The following is a 17158-nucleotide window of genomic DNA, read 5'->3' on the forward strand; positions in this document are numbered from 1 at the left end:
AAAAAAAAAGTCCATATATAATATAGCCCTTTTCTTTTATTTCACCTCAAAAGGTAACATTACATAAAAGCACACACACACACACACATGTGTACATATGTATAAACATGCACGTTCGCAAGTAAAAAATGGAGTAGTTGCAGTAATACACTTGGTTATGTTTGATGATGGGGATATATATAATTGAAGGGGAAAAAATGGTATAGCTATATGTATGTTCTGGCTAAAAATGTTGTCCCCGTGGGTAAGGTCTTATTCGAATTCTTCAATTTTAACATAATTTCTTTCGCATATTTTTTTTAAATTATGCACATCCACCGATTTAGGTCGTTCTAATGGATACATTAATCCCCTCGATAATACCAATTGTGACATTACGCCTATGGATCTGGAAAGCGCAAAGAGGACGGTATAGTATTCTGGATACTTAATGCCATAATGATATAAGAGAGAACCGCTATAACAATCAACATTTGGATATGGATTTCTCACTTTCCCAGTGGCTGAAAGAATTCCTGGTATTACCTTATAACACATTTCTAATATTTGCACAATAGGATCATCTGGAAAATGTGCTAAAGCAAAGTTTCGAAGAGCTAAGAAACGAGGATCCGGGACTCTTAAAACTGCATGCCCATATCCAGGAATAACTCTTCCAGAATTTAGAAAGTTTTTGGCATATTTTTCAATAAATTCATATGTTAGTTCTTTACCATCAAGTTTTTTTTTTATGTCCAAGAGAAATTTTAAACATTCTTGATTAGCTAACCCATGCAACGGTCCAGATAATGCAATAGCACATCCAGAAAAAGACAAATAAGGATTTCCTAAGGTACTTCCTATCAAATGAGATACATGAGCACTTGCATTTCCACCCTCATGATCGCTGTGTAAAAGAAAATATAATCTTAACAAATCCTTTACCTCATTACTTTCAAAACCTATTAATTTTGCAAAATTAGCTGACCAATCAGAATCAATATCTAGATTCATTCCATCTCCTTTTTTTATATTATTATCTATAAAGGTCCTTTTAAAAATATATGCGCAAATAACTTGAATTTGCGCGATTAGAGAAACAGCATCTTCCAAAATGTATTTCCAATAATCCGTTTTTAATATTCCCTCAGAATATTTTATTTTAAATAAAGAAAATGATTCTAAAAACGAAACAGTGGATATCAATTGACTCATTGGGTGTGTAAAGGTAGGTATATTATCTATAAATTCAAAAACACATGGTGGAATTTTTTTAGTTCTGCAATATAATTCTCTTGAAAACAGTTTTAAATCATCAACTGCTGGTATTTCTTTTGTTAATAAATACCAAAGCATAGCTTCTGCCATAGGATATTCACAACTTTCGTCCCATTTCGGAAAATCTTTTAAAATTTTATCTACAGTTCTACCTCTAAATAGAATCCCTTTCCTCTTCTCTAAAATGGACGTGTCAGTAATTAATGTTATGGTGTTTCTTAATCCCCCAATAACATTATTTGGTGTACAAATAGAAATGGGTGTGTTTGGATATGTATGTATAATTCCTTTTAATTTTTCCCGAGTTTTCTGTATGCATTCATATGTTTTCTCCTTCAAAATTGTCATAATAACAGATTCCTCATTATCTATACTGTTGATATGTTTTTTTATTTTAGAATAATTTTCTAAGTATAAATTTGATTCCACCCTATTATCACTTGAAAAATGGTAAACATGCTTCATATTTATCCCCTTTATTCTGACAACAGGTATCATGCCAACATTTGGGCAGTTAAAAAAACACCTTTTCTCATTTACTAACTTTGTTTTCTTATGACTCATTAAAAGTTTTTCATCATATTGTCTTTTTTCTGGATGAGATGTGAATATCCCCTTGTGCACGTATCTACCCATAGATACTATATCAAGGCTTGCATTATGTCGTGTGCTTCGATATGTAATATTTTGGATTGTTTTCATTATGCTTAAATGGTATTTGTCTCTTTCGTGAAAAGTATTGTATGTTTTCACACTTGCTCCTGACAAGTGTGTTTATATATGTAATGATTTATGTCTACGTCAGTAGGTTATACGTATGGCTTTTTTTTTTTTTTTTTTTTCTTCTTCTTCACTCTCGGCACTGTGATTAACTTGATGTAAAAATTCAATAAAATGGAAAAGTGTCTATGTGATGCATAATTCTGCCCATGGAGGCGAAAAGAATAAAAAAATGGAGAGCTAAAAATAAAAAAAAAAAAAAAAAAAAAAAGTTTAAATGATATGTTATTAAAGCGGTAAAACATGGAAATGTACAATTAAATAAAACTCCTTTACTCTATTCAACTAATGTCGAGGGCATTCACCAATGAACAAAAGTGTGGAAAATTAAGATCGAAAATTTTCATTTGTGTTAATCAAGAAGAATGGTAAAATAATGGTGTGCAGTAAATGATCACATAAAATTTTGCCACACAAGGAAGAAATTGAGTGAAAATTTTAAGTTTCGTCTCACAAAAAAATATTACTACAATTAGGGCTGTGGTATATCATGTTACATATATGAGCCGTATGTGTGTATGCGTACAATTGTAAATATTCCTTTTGTTTGAAATGTTTTAAAAGAAAATAAGCAACATGCACTTATGCTGCGTAAAAAAAAAAAAAAAAAAAAAAAAAAGGTTTGTTATTTTTCTTTATTTTTTGTAAAATATTTTAGCAATTTTTTTTGTTTTTTTTTTTTTTTTTGCATGCATATGTATCACCTTCTGAGCTGTGCAAGTCATTAAATGATACTTATGGAAAAATATATTTCCTATTTGTGAACAATACATCCCTTCATACATTATTTTAAACAGAGTTTTAAGGACAATTGCATGAAATGAGCTATATGTAAAAGTACATGTGAGTTCATATAAATATCACAAGTTTGGCTAGACAATGTTTTTTTTTTTTTTTTTTTTTTTTTTTTTCATAGACATGTGATGTGAAAATATACATTCAGCGTATTATATTGGCTACAAATATAGATGTCAGACAAATGCTGAATAAAATATGAATTGTGTGGGACAAATTGTCCATTTGTAGACTTTGTGAAAGTTTTCAAAAGACGAAAATGTATAAACCTGTCACACGACTTACATATTTTTGCTTTTAATTTGATTGAAATTGTTCAAATAATTGAATAAACCGATTTAACGGAAGAAATGAGGGATAATTAAAAATAATGTTATGGGGTGTGTGTTTTTAAAACTTTATCCATTTTCTTTATGTTTGTAAGGGAAAAAAGGAATGTTTTTTTTTTTTTTTTCTTACCCAGTAGTCCATATAAAAACTTCTCATTCCATAAACTATAATAAAGATGATAAAATTCTTTGCAAAGCTGAAGAAAATGATATTTTATCATATCTCTTAAAACACAATAATGATAATGTTTAATATTTGTGAGAAATGAAAATTTGGGGGGGGGAGGACATAAAAAAGTACCTTTTAATAAAAGGTCAAAATGTGCGGGAATGCAAAAAGGAGAAATTAAAACAAAAGAAAAAATCATGCTTGATATTTTACCTGCCCTGTTGTTACCTTATGAATCGTCCTGCAATTTCATTCTTCTCTCCTTCGCCCACCTCCAATCAGGTTTCTATTTATATACACTCTTACCTCGTATACCTATTACTTTTCAAACATTATACACAAAAAAAAAAAAAAAAGGAAAAAAACAAATTTCATCATCTACAAAATGTAGATGCCTATAAATTCCTTTTTCAATTTTCCAAAAAGAAAAAATCCTCAAGGGATATGAAAAAAAAAATGAGGGTAGAATCATAACCATGTGAAAAAAAAGAAAAAAAAAAAAAAGTACTAAAAATATGACTCAAAATTGGTTAAAAATATAGGTGACGATGAAGGTTCGACATGATATCTCCGTGCCACAAGAAAAATTAAAAACGATTTAGGTTTTGTTCAGGCATGTAATAAAAATAATAAAAAAAGTGATAGAAATAAATTAATAAATATGCGAAAAAACAAAGCGGAATAACATTTTAGATTCGGCGAGCGCCTCTGAGTAATTAGGAAAAATATTATGTGGTCAACAAAAATAAGAATTTTCAAATTTCCATTGAATACCTGAAAAGGATAGAATGAGGGGCTCTTCTATGAACTTATGTATAATATACACATAAGTTCTATGAATGCATATGTATATACAACTTGCTCGAAATCATTTGGGTACCACGAAAATACAAAGATAAGCCGGAAAATACATACATACAAAAAAAAGAAAAAGATGATATGATAAAATGGGAAAGAAAAATAAAAAAAGTAAAGAAAAGCAAGAAAAACTAAAGCAGAAAAAAGAGAAGCAAAAGCTTAAGTCCTTGAAATCCAAAAAAAAAAAAAACAATAATGACATCAATGATGCATTAAGTGATGCAGATTTTGAAACTATATGTTTGTATTACGAAAATTTAAACAAAAAGGATAAGTATGGACACATAAATGTGAATACTACAACCAACAACACATTTGTAGAATGTGACAAACCGAGCCCCAGATCAAACTCTTCTGTAACTTTTATTAATGAAGAAGAATTTCTTTTATTTGGTGGTGAGTACAATGATAACAATGAATTAATAGCATATAATGATTTATTTAAGTATAATATAGTTAAAGATAAATGGAAATATTATTACACAACTAGTAAAAAACCCAAACCTAGGTGTTCACATCAAGCTGTTTATTTCAATAAAAAGTTATACATTTTTGGAGGCGAATTATGTACCAACACACAATTTTTTCATTACAGTGATTTTTGGTCATTTGATTTAAAAAATAACTCCTTTGAAGAAATAGAATGTAAAAACAAAAGAGATGAAAAACCTTCCCCGAGGAGCGGACATCGAATGATTTTATGGAAAAGCTGTATAATTATGTTTGGAGGTTTTTTTGATAACGGAAGGTCAGTAGAATATTTTAACGATTTATATATGTACATTATCAGTAGCAATAAATGGGTAAATCTAACAAATATATATTTAAATTCTTTGTTTAAGAGATTGACACAAGGTGATGGAGAAAATAATAGTAACTCCTCTTTATACACAAAAAATGAAAAAAAAAAAAACAAGAACGAAATAGGTTTATCCCCAAATGTGAAAAACACATTTTTTAAAAATTTCGATTTAGATTCTTACATGCCATCTAAGAGATCTAGTGTTAGTCTGTTCACAGATATGAAATTTCAGAAAGTGTATATATATGGTGGTTATGCGCAGATAAAAAATACAGCAAGAAATGCAATCGGTATTTATTACAGTGACATGTGGATAATAAATATAAACTATTTAGGAGAAGATAACATTTCAGTCAATTTTAAAAAATTAAAAAAAAGTATTTTTCAACCCTCCAAGAGAATTGGCTTCAGCACATGCATTTACAAAAATTCGTTAATATTATTTGGAGGCGTTTTTGACAAAGTGGAAAAAAATAATTTGAATAATATAACAACACAGAGTAGTAGTACGCACAATGGAGACAAAAATACTAACAAAAATGGCATCTCCCTAGAGGAATCTCTAAACATGCAATCCATCTTTTTTAACGATTTATACTCATTCGACATGAACAAAGAGCACTGGTCCTACCTTATCCTGAAGTGCACTACTCACCCGAAAGAGATAAATAAAAACAGTGGGGAAAATAAAAAAAATAAAAGTGAAGAACTCAAATCGAGTGAAACCCATTCAAGGGATAGCGACAACAAAAACTACAAAAATGGTGGGCATAACGATAAGCATTTCCTACCAGAGGAAGGAGAACCTTTTTCCAAAAATAAAAAAGCCATATTTGGCACATCGAAGGATATCTTATCGGATAGCCACGATTCCAGCGATTTCAGTGACAACAATAATGATGACGAGTACTACTCAAGTGTGTTTGTCTATTTTGATGAAAATGGGAATAAGAAAACTATGAAGATAAATAGGGAAGATGAAGAAGGAGAGCAAGGAAAGGGTATGGAAGAAAGGGAGGGAAATAAAAAAAGATGTGAAATCCACAGTGAGAAAAAAGAATTTCAGGAGAATTTTCAAAACGGAGATAACCATTTGCCGAATGTGAAGGAAGAAACGTGCTCTACCACAGTAAACAAAGTAATTGACACACACCCCATTTTTATACAGTCCCAAGAATCAACACATTCGAACCTCGTAAAATTAGTGGATAACTTAAAAAATGTAAAGAACTTGAGTAAATCTTGCACGCTTAACGATGATAAAAATGGTGACAAAACTGTTAAGGAAAAAGGAGCACCGAATGGTTGTGTAGGGAGAAACGACAATAATCATTCGATAGCAGAGGGGGAGTATACCATAGCAGAGGAGAAGCATACCATATTACAGGGGGAGCTTCCCATAGAACAAAAAGAAGATGCCATAATACATATAGATGGCTTAACCGATTCAGACTCAGAAAGCAACAGGGAAGACAAAAAAGTGAAGTTCGTAATAAATGATGGGGAACCAATTGGGAGAATCAATAGCCATATATTCGTATTAAACAAAATGTTACATCTATTTGGTGGTATGTATGAATATAAGAATAACGAAATTATGCTGAGTGATCATTGGAAAATTAATATTTTTAAAAGAGAAAAATGGGAGTTAGTACATAAAGGAAATCTGGATGATATATATGTAGACGAAACTGATTTGAGTTCTTCATTGTCTATAGATGATGAAGATAAAGATGAAAAGGAAATAGAAAATTTAATAATTTCTAATAAAATTAAAAAAATAGAAAATAAAATAAAGTCCGAAAGTATTGGGTTTAATTTTGATGCCAATGAAAATTTAAATGAATTCTTTTTGAGAACAAAACAACATTGGTTGAGACAGCTAAATGTTGTAACTGAAAATAAAAAAAATAGAAAAGATGCTTTTATTTTGTGTGAGCAAAAATATCAAGCGCTAAAAAAATATCATAATAAAATTCAGAAATATAGAGAATTACTATTATTAGACGAATACGAATCGAGCATAACAAATGGGAGCTCAAGTGATAATGCCGAGGAATTCTCTAGCTAGTTAGTTAAGTAGACATAAGCGAATGGAACAGATATTTAGCTTTTCCACCCTTAGTAGTACATCTGAGGTGCACTATGGGTATATACAAAAAACTGTGTGTTGTGATCGCTATCCCCTTTGGAGTATTTTTGTTTCCTCAATTGAAACTCATATGTATGTTTTGCTCTTCCCAGGGATTTTCAAATTTTAACAATGTGCATACGTGTGCACATATGTGTACGTGCGCATGGCTTTTTTTTTTTTTTTTTTTTTTTTTTTTTTTGTTCTGTTTTATCCCACCTTGGTATAACCACCACTCCTTTTATTTAATCCACCCATGGTTTTCCCCACCTGACCATTTTATTTGAGATGTTCACTAATTCATTTAATTGAATTTTTAATTTATGAAAATGCTGCGCTTTTCATTAATTAGTATTATGTTCATTATATTCCTTTAAATATATACATGCACACAAGCATGGTCAATACGTGTGCATTCCTGCACACCCAAACATATACATATGTATATATATGTATGCATACGAGAATTATAAAAAAAATAAAACGTCTGAAATTGGAAAATAAAAACCGACATACATATCTATGTACCTACAGATATATGCATACGGACTATTTATAAGCCCCAAACACATTAGAGATAGTAGCAAATTATTATGATTAATTTTTTTTTTTCTTTTTTTGCACTTAAGACAAAAAAGGGAAAATGCGAAATCATGAATATGAAAACGAAAATGTAAAACAAGAGGAAGTATAACATTCTACTTAGTATATACTGTCGATATTATATATATTTCCTTTCTCTCTCCGCGCGTATTCTGGGAAACCCGTTGCATAACGAAGATAATTCATTCTTAATAATGCAACATACACACACAAAAAAAAAAAAAAAAAAAAAAAAAAAAAGAAGAAATAGAAAAGAAACAATCCTTCCTTCTACAACAATAAGCTTAGTTATTAAAACATGTCGAGAGATGAATGAATTCAAAAAATATCTTATGATTTTTTTATATCTCGTTTTCCATTTCTTCAACTGAATTCATTCTTCCTAGGGTAAACCTTCCAAAGTGGACCCTTTGAAGCGATCTCATTTGGCGTCATAATATATGTAATCCATAAATAGCGAAAAGGCTAAGAGCATCATTTTCCATTCAGGATTTTTCACTTCTTCAAAGTTTAAGGTATAATTGTCAATATCCCTCTTTACAAATTTTAAGAATGGAACTTCCTTTTGCAAATGAGCAACTTTTTCATTCGTTTTTGCATCACGCAAAAAAAAATTACTAAATTTAAAAGGGCCACATGGAAGAGGAAATAAAATACTAAGCTGACAACATGTATCATCCATATAAATAATCTTTCTATTGGAAGAATCAAATAAATCAAATTTGTATGAACAACAACTGAAAGGAGCTTTTATAGTTCCGATTAACTCCTTATTATTATTATTTGAAAAATCATACATTTTAATAGTTGGTCTATTTAAACACAGCATAGTACATGTACAATCCTTTTCTACCACAATATCAGGTTTACTTATTTCTTTTCCATATGATATTATATTCATATTAATTGGAATACACATTTTCGGTAAACAATTTCTATTAAAACAATCTGAACGTTCAGTAGCTGTAAATTTCAACAACTCAGTTGATCCATCTAATACTAAATACCTATTATTAAAATCTACTTTAAACCCCATGGCAAAATCTGCTAAAAATTCTCTGTCATCAAATTGTTGTTTTATTCTGCAACTTTTTAATGGGGCTAAGATGCTCTTCCAATCATTTGTGAACATATTCATTTGTTGTTGTGGTGGAGGCATGGGATAGGGATATTGGTAATTGTGCATGTTTGGATAGGGGTAGTTGTAATTGGTGTTGGGCATATTCGGATGTGGTGCATTTGCATATTGACTATTGGGATAATGGTTTGAGTGTTGATTTGGGTGCTGGTTTGGGTGTTGATTTGGGTGCTGGTTTGGGTGTTGATTTGGGTGCTGGTTTGGGTGTTGATTGAAATACTGGCCCGGGTGCTGACTTGGGTGCTGATTTGGGTGCTGATTTGGGTGTTGATTGGAATACTGACTTGGGTGCTGATTTGGGTGCTGGTTTGAGTGTTGATTGGAATACTGACTTGGGTGCTGATTTGGGTGCTGGTTTGAGTGTTGATTGGAATACTGGCCCGGGTGTTGATTATTGACATGGGGATTTCCAACGTTTGAGTTGTTTCCGTGCTGTCCCCCTACATTCTTTTTGTTTTCTTCCTTCTCCACCATATCAGACGTGTAAATAGCCTTCTTTATGGGAATATTCATGAACTGGTTGTTCATTGTAACTTCAAAAGTGGAAATGTTTGGAGTTCCTATAGATTAGTGTTGCTTCTGCAAGTTTTGTTATAACACATATATATGTATGTATATTTTCTCTCAACTCTTGTACTTTTTTATAAAAAAATTATTTTTTTTAAAAGAATTCCTATTGTCGCACATGTTTGTATTTTTTTTTTTTTTTTTTTTTTTTTTTTTCCTCTTTTTTTTTTTTTTTTTTTTTTTTTTTTTTTTTTTTTTTTTTTTTTTTTTTTTTTTTTTTTTTTTTTTTTTTTTTCGTTTTTTTTTTTTTTTTTTTTTTTTTTAAAAAATTTTTTTTTTTTAAAATTTTTTTTTTTTTTTTACTTTTTTTTTTTTTTTTTTTTTTTTTTTTTTTTTTTTTCCACTCTATTTTGCTTTATTTTGTGCTGTTTTGTTTTATTTTGTCTTATTTCATTCTATTTTGTTTTATTTTGCTTCGCTTTATTTTATTCTTTTTATTTTTGCAAAAAAATAAGTTGGCATGCGAATAATTAATCTTCTTCGGAAAGATTTTTTCTTGTATATGAAATTACTGGACAATGTACGTACGTTGATATGTGAAAAAAATGGAAAAAAAAAGAAAGTGCAAAAAATGCACGCATCATTGGTTACAGGGCAAAAATATATGCAAACACAACAATCCCTGCCTGGTTCTCGTAATATGAAAAGTTCCTCGATTGAGAAGAGGACACAGACATTCTTTTTCAGTGTGTTGTTTTTCCTTTTTTTATTAAAAAAAAAAAAAAAAAATTTATTCGAAATTGTTAATTTGCAAATATGAAAAAGATAAAATTTTGTTTTCAAGCACGATTTGCTTAATCAAATCTCCAAATGATATCAACAATTCTGATGTTTCTCCTTAAGGAAAAGACATTCTTTTTGAACATGTGTATTGTAATGGGGTTAAATATATTAATATATCTGATTGTTCATTATAGAAGGAGAAAAAAAAAAAAAATATAAAAAAAAATGCATTTTATGAGCAAAATTTTTTTTTTTTTTTTTTTAATTTACCTAAACTGGACAGGTACTTTCATTAGTGCGCACTAACATATATCACGACACTGTTAATGATAAAAGTGAAAATTTGAAGTAAAACAAAACAATTCGAAATTTTTACCCCTCCCCCCATATAATACTTACGTTTGACTAAATTTTGATAGATAATAGTACCTTATAGTTAATTTTATTTTGCAGAAAAGGAGCGCAAAAGTGCATGCACATGTGTGTTCATGGATATCCATTTTGAATACTTCTCATCCTTATAACCTTTCATACGGAACAACGCAGCCCTGCTTAAGTTTAAAATATGCACACTTCGGTCATCCTAAAGAGGAAAGGATTGTTTGTTTAAAATTTTATCTAACGTAGACAATACCTTAGTTTTTAACTTTTTTTTTTTTTTTTTTTTCTTTTTTTTGAGACACATTTTTTGTTTTATCAAAATTCATGTCTTTTATGAGAAACCCTAATGAAGTAGTGTCCGAGCATAAGATCGCTGGCTCATATGTTTTATTTCCACACACAACACTTCTTCTCCACTTAATTGAAAATAGAAAATATTTTCTACATACAATTGCATAATTTTATTATAAGTGCTCTTTTTGTTTTTTCTGTTTTTTTTTTCATTGATAAAATTAAATTATGTATTTAAGTTCCCGTACTAGTTTTATCAAGCAGTATGGTAATTTCGTTGTAAACAAAATTAAAAATTAAATATTCTAAGTTCTGAAAATGTTACAAAAGTGATATTATAAGCTTGTGAAAAAATATTTGAAAAGGTGTGAGACAAAAAGATATTTCACTTTTTTAAAATGAAAACATTCTTTTTTTTTTGGTGGTGGTGGGGGGATTTTGATATGATTTATACTTACCATTTTATTCACTTCAAAGAAAAATGAGTTAGTTTTCATCCATGTCATATCAAAACATTGTGTAAGAAAAAGAAAAAAAAAAAAAAAAAAAAAAAAAAAGAAAGAAAAGTGTAGATTGAATATGAGAAGAAGTGGGGGTGTATAGTGGTTGGCAATTAAATTGTTGGAATATTGTAAGACAAATCTTTTTTGCCTTTTCTCGATGATTAGGGGGGAAATGTTGGGAACCCTGTTTAAAGGGTTTGTGAATGACAAAACAAACGTTTATGTCTCATTGTTTATGTGTATAGATCCACATATTTTTACCTACATATGTATAACTAACATAATTTACGGTTAATCTTGAGCATATGCACCAATATTGAAGCTCACTCAAAAGGTCACAACGATGATTTTCAGGGGTCAGTTTTACAATGTGAGCTTTAAAATTACACATGACGAAGTTACCAACCTTTAGAGATCCATTCCTTACATAACAATTTAACTTATTGCCCTACAGAGGTTGTTTCTACATATATCAGTGTCCCACCACAATGTCAAGATTTGTGACTAATTTTTCGTGAATTAAGATTCATATTTTTCAAACGAATCTCCAACAAGTTTCTCGAACAAAAATCTTTAGCTTGTTTACAATACTTTGAACTCAGTCTATATTTCTTCTTCACTTTTTCGCTAATTTTTCTGTTCATAACAATTACACACTTGTATATTATTACCACTTTGATGTTTAGCAATTTATACCCAATTTGCGTACACTTCAGATAATTTCAAATAGCATATTTTTTTATTTTTTATTTTTATTTTTTTATAAGAAAAAAAAAAAAAAAAAAAAAAAAAATAAGTTTTACATCCATAAGTAATTATACACAAGGGTAAGGAAAAAGTGTAAAATTTAAGGAAAAAAAAAAAAAAAATAATAATAATAAAATAAAAAAACAATGATAGAGCAAATAATATGAGCAAAAAGAGGAATAGAACCTGTTCATATGTTTTTGAGGAAATAATAAAAAAAAAAAAAAAGAAACATAAGTGTGTGCTAATCTGTAGCAGCAATTCGACAGAATCAGTAATAATATAATTAAAGGGGATCGATTTTATATAGAATATATTATGAAAGTCATTGACACGCAGTTAAGTAACTTTTTCAGTGGGTAGGTAACAACAAGATAAATAATGCATAAAATAAAAGTAAAAACGAAAAAATAAAAAGTAAAATAAAAATGAAAATAAAAAAGAATGTATAGCTAATCCCCAGGCCGTTAGAGCAGCAGATACTAGATAACAAAGAAACACCACGTTGATAAAATAACGTGATATATATTACCTGTAAAGGAAATCCCTCAATCAATTCCTGAGTCAGTCCCTCAGTCAATCCCTCAGTCAATCCCTCAGCCAATCCCTCAGTCAATCCCTCAGTCAATCCCTCAGTCAATCCCTCAATCAAACCCTCAATCAATCCCTCAGTCAATCCCTCAATCAAACCCTCAATCAATCCCTCAGCCAATCCCTCAATCAATCCCTCAGCCAATCCCTCAATCAATCCCTCAGCCAATCCCTCAATCAATCCACACTCGCATACTCCCTTTGTTTTTTCCCAATTATGTCAGCGTTAAGTTTGTTGCCTCTTGTCCGTAGGCGAACACAAAGGCATTATCTAAAATAAATGTAAAATACACGGATAAATGTGCAAATGAAAATACATGTGCCATAAGGAAACCAATTTACAAAACGTCTGGCTCTGTTCACACACTCTGTTGTGATTCACAATGCGTCGAACCCCCCGTAATATTTCAAAACGAAAATTGCTTGGAAAGCCAAAATGAGTTACGTAAAAAGGCTACTTTTTTTTGTGGTAGTAGTATCTTCCTATATAAAAATAAAAAAAAAGGTCTTCCAAAAAAGATCTAATATTATTAACATATTTGCAAAAGGAAACAAAGGGAATAAACAGAATTTGTATCTATTTTTGCTAGATTTCAAAGGTACGGAGAAGAAGAAGAGGAAAAGAATTTTTTTAAAGTCATCATTAATAGATGAAGAAAAATATAATCTTATAAAAGGCATAAAGAAATACTGCGAATGTAGTAAAAGGTATAGGAGATTACCAACGAGGGAAGTTACTATTGGAAATATAAAAATTGGGGGTAATAACAAAATAGCTATTCAAACCATGACCAACTGTGATACAAGAAATGTAGAAGAATGTGTATATCAAATTAAAAAGTGCCAAGATTTGGGTGCTGATTTAGTTAGACTAACAGTTCAAGGGGTTCAAGAAGTAGAAGCGAGCTACCGTATTAAAGAAAAATTATTATCTGAAAATGTAACTATTCCCTTAGTTGCTGACATACATTTTAATCCAAAAATATCTCTAATGGCAGCTGATGTGTTTGACAAAATTCGCGTGAATCCAGGGAATTACGTAGATGGAAGAAAAAAATGGATTGATCAAGTATTCAAAACAAAAGAAGAATTTGATCAAGGTAAATTATTTATTAAAGAAAAGTTTATTCCTTTAATTGAAAAATGTAAAAGGTTAAATAGAGCCATACGAATAGGAACAAATCATGGATCCTTGTCTTCTAGAATGCTCTCGTACTATGGAGATACACCTTTAGGTATGGTTGAATCAGCTTTTGAATTTTCAGATTTATGCACACAAAATAATTTTTTTAATGTCGTTTTTTCTATGAAAGCTTCTAATGCATACATAATGATACATTCCTATAGATTACTAGTTTCTAAGCAGTATGAAAAAATGAAAAACGGGTTGTTATTCCCTATACACTTAGGTGTAACAGAAGCAGGCTATGGGGATAATGGAAGAATTAAATCATACTTAGGCATAGGGTCACTACTATATGACGGAATTGGAGACACCATTAGAATTTCTCTCACTGAGGACCCTTGGGAAGAATTAACTCCTTGCCGAAAATTAATTCAAAATTTAAAAAAAAGAATGTTTTATCAAGAATCAGAAGATAACATTTTACCATCTACGCTTGGAAATACCACAACATCTTCGCTATTATCCTTTGAAGAGAATTTTCGAAATTTCAACAGTATAACCAAAAGAAACGTAGAAAAGAAAAACAAAGTACTACACGAAGAATGCACCATCGGAAACGTAATCACTGTAAAAGAATTAGAAGATGCTCTTCAAATTTTTAAAGATTTGAATTTAGAATTGGACCAAAATGGAAATCTTAAAAAAGGGGTCAAATCAACAGACATAATAATTATACCGAACATTGATGAATTAACAGACAGAGCAAAAAGGACAATTGAAAAATTGACTGAAGCAGGGTTATACATCTTCGTAGAATATGATGAAAGAAGTGTAAATGTGCTTAATCAAGTTAAAGTGAACCTAAATAAGAACATATTATTTTACATCGATATAAAAAATTTAAGGACCATTTTAGAAAAGCATAATGGTCGGATTCCACTGCAAAACGGAGAAAATGGTTATGCACTAACTGTTAACGGAAAAGAAGACTCTAAACTGATAGAACAGGTGATGAATCAAATTAAAGAATCAAATTCACGTCCTATACTTTTCTTCTTAAAATCGGATAATATATATGAACATGTACTTGTTACGAGAAGATTTAACGAAATTGTAAATTCATTAAAAATAAATATACCTTATATACACTATGCTAATATTAGTTCTACTAATTATGATGATATACTGGTAGATTCTACAGTATATGTTGGGACGTGTTTAATCGATTTAATGGGTGACGGACTTATAATTAATGTTACAAATGATCCTGTTAATGTAAAAGTGGAAAATAGAGAACACATATCTTCTCGAGTTGCGCTCAGTTCATTTATCACTCTAAACATTTTACAAGATACACGTATTCGTTTATTTAAAACTGATTATATTGCATGCCCATCTTGTGGCAGAACCCTTTTTAATATTCAAGAAACAACGAAAAAAATTATGAAACTAACTGGACATCTAAAGGGAATTAAAATTGCTGTCATGGGTTGTATTGTTAATGGTATTGGGGAAATGGCGGATGCACATTTTGGTTATGTGGGAAGTGCTCCTAAAAAAATTGATTTATACTATGGTAAACAATTGGTTGAGCGAAACATACCCGAGGAAGAAGCTTGTGATAAACTTATTCAGCTCATTAAGAAGCATGGAAAATGGAAAGATCCATAGGCTCGATGTGATTCCATCGTGTAGAAAGTGTGCTCAACTGTGAGAATGCTCCTATGTGTGAGTGTTTAATTCCCGTGGGTAAGCCATCAACACTCCCTCATACTTCATCCCCTCCTCCCGCCTTTCCTCCGTTGACCTTCTCTTCTTTTCTCTCCTCTTCTTTTCTCGTCTCCTCTCTTTCCTTTTTTTTTTTTTTTTTTTTAATGTTAAGCAGTGTGAATGTAACGCCATATCGTGGGCAAAATGTACCTCTTGTGGAAACTGATTTTTTTAAAAAAAAAATGCTCACCTAAGTATGCATCCCCACATGTGTATCCATATGTGTGTGCTCAGCACCAACTTGCAACAATTCTAACTTTTACAAAATGAAAAATTTTTTTAAGTTTGTTTTTACACTTGTTTAAGGTATGGGAAAAGGGGTATCAATGAAGTGTACACGGCCATACATACACACCGCATGCACATTTAGGTGAACATCATTAAAAGATAAAAAAAAAAAAAAAATAATAATAAAAGACAAAAAATAACTCTTTGCGCAACTTGCATAAAGTTACATACTCTCCTATGCACTTTTCCTTTTTCTATGGGTGAAACAACCAAGTTGTCATAATTCCAAATGAAAAAAGTGCTACATACGTAAAGAGGGCTGCCTTGGGAACATTTTTATTTGCACGAACCTTGGAATTGGGGTAAAATGGAAAGGGTGAGACAGAAAAAAAATAAAATAAAAAATGTGCGACGCGACGAGAAATAAAAGATATGGAGGGAACGAAAATTCATTCTTTTACATGATACATCTATATTTCATTTCCCTTTTTAACAACTACACATGAAAACAAATAAACATTCAAATATTTCATATATCATAACACGGAAATGGGGAAAGGGATTTATTTTTTTTCAATTCATTTGGTGCTTTTACCCATAAATCTGAAAAGTCGTAATGTGGGAGATGTGTACTTTGTCTACAACCACTTAGAAGTCTGTATCCACTTGTCTGTGGGATATACATGATAGGCTTTCTTCCTTCGCAAAAGGGGAAACAAAAAAGGAAAAAAAAAAAAAAAAAAAAAAAAAACATTAATTAAGGAGAAAATATGTACCCACCATCGCAAGGGATCAATAGAGTGTGAAAATTTTTTTTTCAATTATATAAATGGGACACGAACATGGAATGATGCTTAAGAAATGTTTACAAAAATATCTCTCTTTAATATATACATTTTCGTTCGAAATAATGATCATTTTTACCGCTCCCTTTGTGTGTTCCGTCACACCATGGTTGATTTTTACTTGTCCCGCAAGCGCAGTACCAATATACCTGTGTGTGTGTGTTTTTTTTTTTTTTTTTTGCGTTAAAAAAAAAAATATGAACATTAATAATTTTAATGCATTATTTTCACGCTATTCTGGCAACTTGGCTAGTAGGCTTTCACATATATACTAACATGTGCAATTATGATAGCGTATTTTTTTTCTTAAATATGCCGATTTGGGGATTGCCGTTTCTTTTCTTTCTCATCCTTACGGGTTTATTTGTTTTACCTTTTTCTTTTCTACTTTGACTAGGTATGGGTCCAGGTTTTCAGTTTTTGCCACAGGGTCATGCGGCCACCATTGTCCCCAAGTCATTTTCCCCTCTTCGTTCTCTAGCAATACGGTTGGATTTTTAGAAAAATGCCCCTTATATATATAT

General features: G+C 30.5%; 5 protein-coding genes across 5 annotated transcripts; 2 read left to right on the forward strand and 3 right to left on the reverse strand.

Moving 5' to 3' along the window:
• Positions 1 to 252: 252 nt before the first annotated feature.
• On the reverse strand, positions 253 to 1959 carry PGO_060710 (citrate synthase, mitochondrial precursor; the record flags this gene model as incomplete). Its single annotated transcript, XM_028686715.1, has 1 exon — positions 253 to 1959. The coding sequence occupies one exon, from the start codon at positions 1957 to 1959 to the stop codon at positions 253 to 255; it is 1707 nt and encodes a 568-aa protein (XP_028542516.1).
• Positions 1960 to 4277: 2318 nt separating this feature from the next.
• PGO_060720 (kelch domain-containing protein) lies at positions 4278 to 7061 on the forward strand (the record flags this gene model as incomplete). Its single annotated transcript, XM_028686716.1, has 1 exon — positions 4278 to 7061. One exon carries the CDS (start codon positions 4278 to 4280, stop codon positions 7059 to 7061), a length of 2784 nt encoding a protein of 927 aa, XP_028542517.1.
• Positions 7062 to 8145: 1084 nt separating this feature from the next.
• PGO_060730 (phospholipid scramblase) lies at positions 8146 to 9390 on the reverse strand (the record flags this gene model as incomplete). The annotated part of the gene is made up of 1 exon (XM_028686717.1): positions 8146 to 9390. One exon carries the CDS (start codon positions 9388 to 9390, stop codon positions 8146 to 8148), a length of 1245 nt encoding a protein of 414 aa, XP_028542518.1.
• A 3711-nt stretch (positions 9391 to 13101) lies between these two features.
• PGO_060740 (4-hydroxy-3-methylbut-2-en-1-yl diphosphate synthase) lies at positions 13102 to 15462 on the forward strand (the record flags this gene model as incomplete). Its single annotated transcript, XM_028686718.1, has 1 exon — positions 13102 to 15462. The coding sequence occupies one exon, from the start codon at positions 13102 to 13104 to the stop codon at positions 15460 to 15462; it is 2361 nt and encodes a 786-aa protein (XP_028542519.1).
• Positions 15463 to 16043: 581 nt separating this feature from the next.
• PGO_060750 (hypothetical protein, conserved) lies at positions 16044 to 17094 on the reverse strand (the record flags this gene model as incomplete). Its single annotated transcript, XM_028686719.1, has 4 exons — positions 16044 to 16139; positions 16385 to 16488; positions 16714 to 16783; positions 17008 to 17094. The coding sequence occupies 4 exons, from the start codon at positions 17092 to 17094 to the stop codon at positions 16044 to 16046; spliced, it is 357 nt and encodes a 118-aa protein (XP_028542520.1).
• Between the last annotated feature and the right edge of the window lie 64 nt (positions 17095 to 17158).

Source organism: Plasmodium gonderi (assembly GCF_002157705.1).
Source record: "Plasmodium gonderi DNA, contig: Chr06, whole genome shotgun sequence".
NCBI lineage: Eukaryota > Apicomplexa > Aconoidasida > Haemosporida > Plasmodiidae > Plasmodium > Plasmodium gonderi.